This window comes from Manihot esculenta, chloroplast, assembly GCF_001659605.2.
Source record: "Manihot esculenta chloroplast, complete genome".
Lineage (NCBI taxonomy): Eukaryota > Viridiplantae > Streptophyta > Magnoliopsida > Malpighiales > Euphorbiaceae > Manihot > Manihot esculenta.
In genome coordinates this window covers 2,501-10,000 of record NC_010433.1, presented here as the reverse complement: position 1 = coordinate 10,000, position 7,500 = coordinate 2,501, and the positions used below count along the sequence as shown (strand labels likewise).

Here is a 7,500-nt window from a genome sequence, read left to right as displayed (position 1 = left end):
CTAGACGAGTGGGATTTTAATAATTTTTCTAGTTACTTCGTTCTCTATTTCTATTTGAGAGAATCCTTAGGAAAAGCATTTTGTTTCCACCGAGCTAAAACAAGATGTCGATGTCTATAGTAAACCAAAGTCATCATTTAATGCTTATTTTGCTTCAATCTCGACTATACAAAACAAAGAACAAATTGAAGATTTAGTTACGATTAGAAATAAACTTTTCTGTCTTTTTCCATAGATCCTTTACCCATACTCAAAAAATTGAAAGTATTGATCCAATTAACAAAAATTATGTTTCGTAATTTCATAATCCAATTTTTCAATTTCTAATTGATTTTTGGATACAAATCGCGAGAATGTTTATTTTTCCTCGAATTTTTCATTGAGAGGTAAAGGATTAAATCTTTTTAAGAAATACAGTTTTTCATCGGAATATGGGCCGAGGGATCCCTTAACTATTAGAATTAATACAACGAATCACACTTTTACCACTAAACTATACCCGCTACGATGCGATTATTGTATATAAATGAACCTTTTGTCGAGAAAGACAATTTTTAATATATTTTCATTTTTAATATATTAAAATATTTTATTATATTATTCTTTTATTTAAATTATTTTTAATCTTTTATTTTATAAATCAAATATTAAAAATAAAAAAAAAAAGATTATTTGATATTTTTTATATTATATCAATCAATATATATAATATTGATTGATATAATATATTGATTGGAATATTAAGTTGGAGATGTCTTTTTAGAGCCCTTACTTTATCTAAATATCTAAATGAAAATGGAAGAATTGTTGATGAAAGTTTTATATATTTTATATTTATTTTATAGTTGTATTATACACTAAATTATATACTAATATAATTATATACTAATATATAAAATAATAAAAATATAATAATATAGAAAGAAATAATATATAATAATAGATAAATATAATAAATATAATAAATATAAAATAATAAAAGAAAAATAGGAAAATAGAAAATTATGAAAGTATGAAAGTAATAAAGAGAGAAAAAAGCCTTTTTTCAAGCCTTACTTGTTGTGTAATGTAACATAGTAATTAATTATCCTTTTTCAATCGGGAGAGATGGCTGAGTGGACTAAAGCGTCGGATTGCTAATCCGTTGTACGAGTTATTCGTACCGAGGGTTCGAATCCCTCTCTTTCCGGTTTCGGTGATGACTTTGGAATTTTTTTTTTATCTTTTCTTTAAAATTTAGCGAACCTTTTTTTGTTTTCTTTAATATTTAAAAATGTAGAATAGATAAAAAAATGCTAAGAACATTTAAAAATCAAGAAAAACCCTTATTTTTTTATTCTTCACGTCCAGGATTACGTCCTGGATCATTAGATAAAAATCCAAAGATGAAGAGAGAAACAAAGAATATCACTACTGTGTAAACAAAGAGTTTGAGAGTAAGCATTATAAAATCTCCAAGATCTTTTTTTGGTTTAGAAAAAAAATAGATTCTCTATTTTTATACCACATATTCTATTTTAACACCAAGAAATGGAGTGGTTTCTAGAAATAGAAAAGACTTTTTCTTTTGTTAAATTCATTTGTAATAAGAGTCAGGTCTTTCATTGCCAAAAAATTTCTTTCATACCTAAATTTAGATGTTTTTTTTCATAACTACAATTAGAGCTCTAATAGGATCTGGAATGGAAAAAAAAGTTCAGAATGAGAAAAAGTGGGATGATCCAGAATTCTCGCGTTTATACAATAACTTCAATGTTTGAACTAAGAGTTTATACTATAAGACTTATCTGATCTTATCAATTGTTATAATTTTTTTTTGAATAAATCATGAATTATTCTAGAACAATATTAAAGATCTCATCGAAAACTTACAGCAGCTTGCCAAACAAAGGCTAATAGAAAAAAGAGTACAGGGATTACTGGCATAACATCTACGATTGGATTCAAAAAGGCGTAGGCTTCGGGCAATTTTGTAAAGAAAAAATTGCTTGAATAAATGGCAGAATTAAAACAGATACAAATTAAACTAAAAAAATTAAACATAACAAGCATTTTTTTTTTTGAAGATAATTGTATTTTGATTGAGTTATTAATATATTATTGATATAAAAATTGGTAGAAAATAAAGCAAGGTAGACCAAAAACCCTTCTTTATTAAACTCACCCAATCAAAAATCCTTCAATTCTCAAATCAAAAAAGAATAGAGGAAATCATATTTTTTATACAATATCTTAATTGAATTATATATTATGATCAATAAATTCAGTTTAATTCTATATCTACATATACAAAAATCTGAACAACAAGCTATAATATACTTTCTAAATATTTTGATGGGAATTGACGAAGAACCAATACCAATATTAGTTTTTATTAGTGTTGAATAGAAAATATAAATGGGGCGTGGCCAAGCGGTAAGGCAACGGGTTTTGGTCCCGCTATTCGGAGGTTCGAATCCTTCCGTCCCAGCTATTCTATATAAAAAAATATAGAAAAATATAAAAAATATTCTATTCTATAATATATAGAAATATAAAAAAATGGGATCCTTCCTTATTTGATTCATCATCCCTCATATAACCTCATATAACATATAATTGGGGAAGTAGATAGGAGTTCATTAGCAATGGAAGATATCAATTTCAACGCCTACGCCTGTTAAAATCTCATTAACAAACAAAGAAAATACATATGGAACATATGTATTTTCTTTTAGTTAACCTCATTTTTAGATATTTTGTCTTTGGCTTTAACTTTAATGAATAATTCTAAATCTATCTAAAAATCGAGACGGGGTTGATTCATATATCCTATTCGCTTTACTTTAGGAAAAAAATTTTAAAAAGACTCAAGTCGAGTCAAATAAACTACTCATAAAATGAAGAAATGCTTATATGTATGTATTCTTAGCGTTTTTTTTATTAACACCTTTGTTTTGTTTCTATTTTTGGAATGTAAAAAAAAATTGTCATTCCTTACGTAATTACAATATTTAACTTAGACTATCCATAATTAATACTTAGAATATCCATAATTAATTCCGATAACCCTCTAGTATTTCGATACTGATTTTATCACTCAGTATCAAAGAATAACAACTTAAAATTTTCCTTACATCAGTCTTTTTTATCCACTACTGTACTAAAAAAAATTGGATATTTTAAACCTATTTATTTGTTTTAAATCATTGATGGTTTAATCCGAATTTGAATATGGGATTCTTTTTCTCTTATGATGAGAAAATATGTTTCTTACTGTAAAACAAAATTTTATTCAAATAATGATATCGAGATAGGAAATCTTAAAATTAAATCTTTTTAAGGATTTTTTATGAGTCCTTGGGACTCGAAGAAATGTGAGATAGGCGAATCTGTCCTATGGAGTCACTTGAAGATTCAAAAAGATCTTATTTCTTTGTCTTATTTCTAATATTAGAATTGTAAATCAAAAAATATTCATACAATAAAATATGGGGTTAAGTTAAATTAAATTCTTTCTGACACTTCTTCATAAATTAACCAATATCATAAATTAACCAATAGAAGTTAAATTTTTAGATCACTATGTACCGGTTCAATCAATGACTATTCACGATTCTCCATAATTGAATCAATTACATACTAGTTCAAAACTCAAGGAATGTTATGGTAAAACTTCGTTTGAAACGATGTGGTAGAAAGCAACGTGCGACTTGAAGGACACGATCGGCTGTGGATTCTTACATCCATCCTATTAATATTATATAGCATATAGCAATAGTATATAGGAATGAGGGTGCTCTTAGCTCGACATCGTTTGTTCTGTTATACACTAGAGCCTTCGTTTTTTGTTGGGTTGTAATGTAAATAGTACATGGTGGAGCTCGAGTAGAAAGGATTGATTTCTTTCTTAGGGGCAAGAATCTAGGGTTAGTACTAATCAATAAGTTGGAACAACTTCGTAAGTATATTTGTGATATCGAAATATAAAGAATCAAATTCGAGCAAGTTTAAAATCCAAGAAAAAGTTTGTTGGAATTGCCAAAATTCTTTTGATTAAAAAATAAAGTGTATCACGCAGGAATCAACCGCTAGTCCGATTCTTTGATAGAAAAAAATCAAAAAAAGTGGTATGTTGCTGCCATTTTGAAACGATTAAAGATCACCGGAGTAATGTCTAAACCCAACGATTCAAGGCAAAGATAAAGGATCCTGGAACAAGTAAATACCGTTTTCAATTGTCTCAACAAAACAATTAGATTAGAATGAAGAATCAAAATAGATTCTAAAAGAAAGAAACAAAAAGAAAGGGGATTAGAGATCACTCAATAAATGAAATGCCTAAAGGGTTCCCTTTGAGCTATTTGAAAGTTATCCAACTTGAGTTAGGAGGGTACAGATGATTTTTTTATTTTTTGGTAAACAAAAATAAGAAGAAAAGGGACTTAAATCATAGTTTAATTGATTTGATGATTTTATGGATCTATTTGACACTATAATTCTATACATATATAGAACTTCGAATCATTTTTCTCGAGCCGTACGAGGAGAAAACTTCTTATACGTTTCTACAGGGGGGGGTCTTTTTTTTTCTACCTCTATCCCAATGAACCGTTTATCGAATCGTTGCAATTGATGTTCGATCCCGAAGAGAAGGAAGAGATCTTCGGAAAGTGGGTTTTTATGATCCGATAAAAAATCAAACCTATTTAAACGTTCCTGCTATTCTATATTTCCTTGAAAAAGGCGCTCAACCTACAGGAACTGTTCGTGATATTTTAAGGAAGGCGGGGGTTTTTACGGAACTTCGCCTTAATCAAACGCAATTTACTTAATGAAATGCAGGGTGTGGGTAATTCGTATACATATATAGCTTTCTATAACCTTTTCTCTACTATCCCCCCTTCTCTTATTCTATTCATACTCTATTCATACTCTATTCATACTCTATTCATACTCTATTCATACCTATTTTATACCTATTTTTTTTCTTCATTGTGTATTTTTTTTTTCAATATATTCACATTCATATTGACAACAGTGTATCAAATAAATATAATCCGATCTGAGGTAATTGGATCTTACCTGTGGATCTATTTATCCCCGTTCCATGGATTTGGTTTTTTCTTCATTCAGGTGATGGGTTTCTTGGATTTGTTGTGATACAAAAGTTTTTTTGATTGAAAAAAATGTATAAAAAAATGTTATAGTTATATATTTATATATATATTTATATAAATTTGATTATATATTTATATAAAATTTATATAAAAATAATAAAAAATAAAAAACGTATACATATATACGTATTATACGTATAAACATATATATATACGTATAATAAATAATAAAAAAATCTAAGTAGAATACTAAGTATAATACATAAATATAAAAAATATAAGAATGGATAGCGAATAGTAAGAATAGATAGCGTAAAAGACAAGAGGTGATCTATAAAATTTTATTTTATCTATATCTATATTTTTTGATCTCTTCTTTTTTTTGTTCAGAATTGATTAGAAATTTTTATATTTCATTTCTTTTAATTTTTTGCTAGTTTAATGTTTTAATTGTGTCGTATGATTCAATCTCTTTATTTATTTTTTATTTTGATTCCGATTGTATCTACATAATCTAATTTTTTTTAGTAGGGGGGGGGGGGAGGGGGGTTGCTAACTCAATGGTAGAGTACTCGGCTTTTAAGTGCGGCTAATATCTTTTACACATTTGTATGAAGAAAGGGATTCGTCCATACCATCGGTATAGTTTGTAAGACCACGACTGATCCTGAAAGGAATGACTGGAAAAAACAGCATGTCGTATCAATGGAGAATTCTGAGAATATTTAATTTTTGCCGGATCGGTCCAAACTTTATTTGAATTCTTGGTGCGGAACATAAAAAAATGAATTCAAAATTGGGTCGAGTAAATAAATGGATAGACTCCTACGGTTCCAATTATAGGGAAACAAAAAAGCAACGAGCTTACGTTCTTAATTTGAATGATTATCCGATCTAATTAGACGTTAAAAATAAATTAGTACCTAATGCGGGAATTTCTATGAGCAGATTTCCGATTTTCTTTTAATAAGTCCTAACTATTAGTTATTCTCCACTATGAGGGGGAGATGCATGTGTAGAAGAAAGAGTATATTGATAACGAGATTTTTTCCCAAAATCAAAAGAGCGATCGGCTTGAAAAAATAAAGGATTTCTAATTATCTTTTTATCCTATCCTATAATACACATAAACCAATTAGATGGAAAAAAAGAGGGGATGGGCAGTCCGTTGATGAGTTTACCTATTTCCGAGGTATCTATTCTTTTCTTATTATACTACTTTGTTTTTACTATATCGCACTATGTATCATTTAATAATCCAATAAAAATCCTCTATCCTTGCTTCAATCAAATTGAATTTAAAATAAAACAAAAAAAAATGGAGGAAAGATATTTAGAATTAGATAGATCTCGAAAAAACGACTTCCTATACCCATTTATCTTTCGGGAGTATATTTATACATTCGCTCATGATCATAGTTTAAATAGATCTATTTTGTTGGAAAATGTAGGTTATGACAATAAATCTAGTTTATTAATTGTAAAACGTTTAATTACTCGAATGTATCAACAGAATCATTTGATTATTTCTGCTAATGATTCTAACCAAAATCTATTTTTTAGGTACAACAAGAATTTGTATTATCAAATGATATCAGAGGGCTTTGCAGTTATTGTGGAAATTCCATTTTCCCTACGATTAGTATCTTCTTTAGATTTAGAAAGGTCAGAGATAGTAAAATCTCATAAATTACGATCAATTCATTCAATATTTCCTTTTTTAGAGGACAAATTTCCACATTTAAATTATGTGTCAGATATATTAATACCTTACCCCATCCATCTAGAAAAATTGGTTCAAACCCTTCGCTATTGGGTGAAAGATCCCTCTTCTTTGCATTTATTACGACTCTTTCTTCATGAGTATTGGAATTTGAACAGTCTTATTATTCCAAAGAAATTTATTACTATTTTTATAAAAAGGAATCCAAGATTTTTCTTGTTCCTATATAATTCTCATGTATATGAATACGAATCCATCTTCTTTTTTCTCCGTAACCAATCCTTTCATTTACGATCAATATTTTTGCGAGTCCTTCTTGAACGAATTTTTTTCTATGGAAAAATAGAACATTTTGCGGAAGTCTTTGCTAATGATTTTCAGGCCATCTTGTGGTTGTTCAAGGATCCTTTCATGCATTATGTTAGATATCAAGGAAAATCAATTCTGGCTTCAAAAGATCGGCCTTTTCTGATGAAAAAATGGAAATATTACCTTGTCAACTTATGTCAATGTCATTTTTATGTCTGGTTTCAACCAGAAAAGATCTATATAAATTCATTATCCAAGCATTCTCTCAACTTTTTGGGCTATCTTTCAAATGTACAATTAAATCCTTTGGTGGTACGGAGTCAAATGTTAGAAAATTCATTTATAATAGATAAAGATAGTACTATGAAG

At 28.2% G+C, this 7,500-nt stretch overlaps 4 protein-coding genes and 4 non-coding genes across 8 annotated transcripts in view; 5 read left to right on the top strand and 3 right to left on the bottom strand. All coding sequences in view use genetic code 11, as the record gives it.

Moving 5' to 3' along the window:
* Positions 1–503, bottom strand: part of trnG-GCC — a 753-nt gene extending 250 nt beyond the window's left edge. The window contains exon 1 of the tRNA in view: positions 481–503. This is a non-coding gene — a tRNA (tRNA-Gly). The remainder of the gene's footprint in view (positions 1–480) is intronic.
* Positions 504–1,101: 598 nt separating this feature from the next.
* Positions 1,102–1,189, top strand: trnS-GCU. The gene has a single exon. It is a non-coding gene; the product is annotated as a tRNA-Ser (tRNA).
* A 144-nt stretch (positions 1,190–1,333) lies between these two features.
* On the bottom strand, positions 1,334–1,444 carry psbI (photosystem II protein I). Its single transcript has one exon. It carries the CDS (start codon positions 1,442–1,444, stop codon positions 1,334–1,336), a length of 111 nt encoding a protein of 36 aa, YP_001718421.1.
* Positions 1,445–1,857: 413 nt separating this feature from the next.
* psbK (photosystem II protein K) lies at positions 1,858–2,043 on the bottom strand. The gene has a single exon. It carries the CDS (start codon positions 2,041–2,043, stop codon positions 1,858–1,860), a length of 186 nt encoding a protein of 61 aa, YP_001718420.1.
* Positions 2,044–2,398: 355 nt separating this feature from the next.
* On the top strand, positions 2,399–2,470 carry trnQ-UUG. The gene has a single exon. It is a non-coding gene; the product is annotated as a tRNA-Gln (tRNA).
* A 1,175-nt stretch (positions 2,471–3,645) lies between these two features.
* Positions 3,646–4,814, top strand: rps16 (ribosomal protein S16). The gene is made up of 2 exons: positions 3,646–3,685; positions 4,588–4,814. Exons 1-2 carry the CDS (start codon positions 3,646–3,648, stop codon positions 4,812–4,814), a joined length of 267 nt encoding a protein of 88 aa, YP_001718419.1.
* Positions 4,815–5,645: 831 nt separating this feature from the next.
* trnK-UUU overlaps positions 5,646–7,500 on the top strand; it is a 2,605-nt gene continuing 750 nt past the window's right edge. Inside the window, exon 1 of the tRNA in view lies at positions 5,646–5,682. This is a non-coding gene — a tRNA (tRNA-Lys). The remainder of the gene's footprint in view (positions 5,683–7,500) is intronic.
* Positions 6,418–7,500, top strand: part of matK (maturase K) — a 1,521-nt gene continuing 438 nt past the window's right edge. The window contains exon 1 of the mRNA in view: positions 6,418–7,500. This exon is cut by the window's right edge and continues 438 nt beyond it. Coding sequence (YP_001718418.1) covers positions 6,418–7,500 — 1,083 coding nt within the window.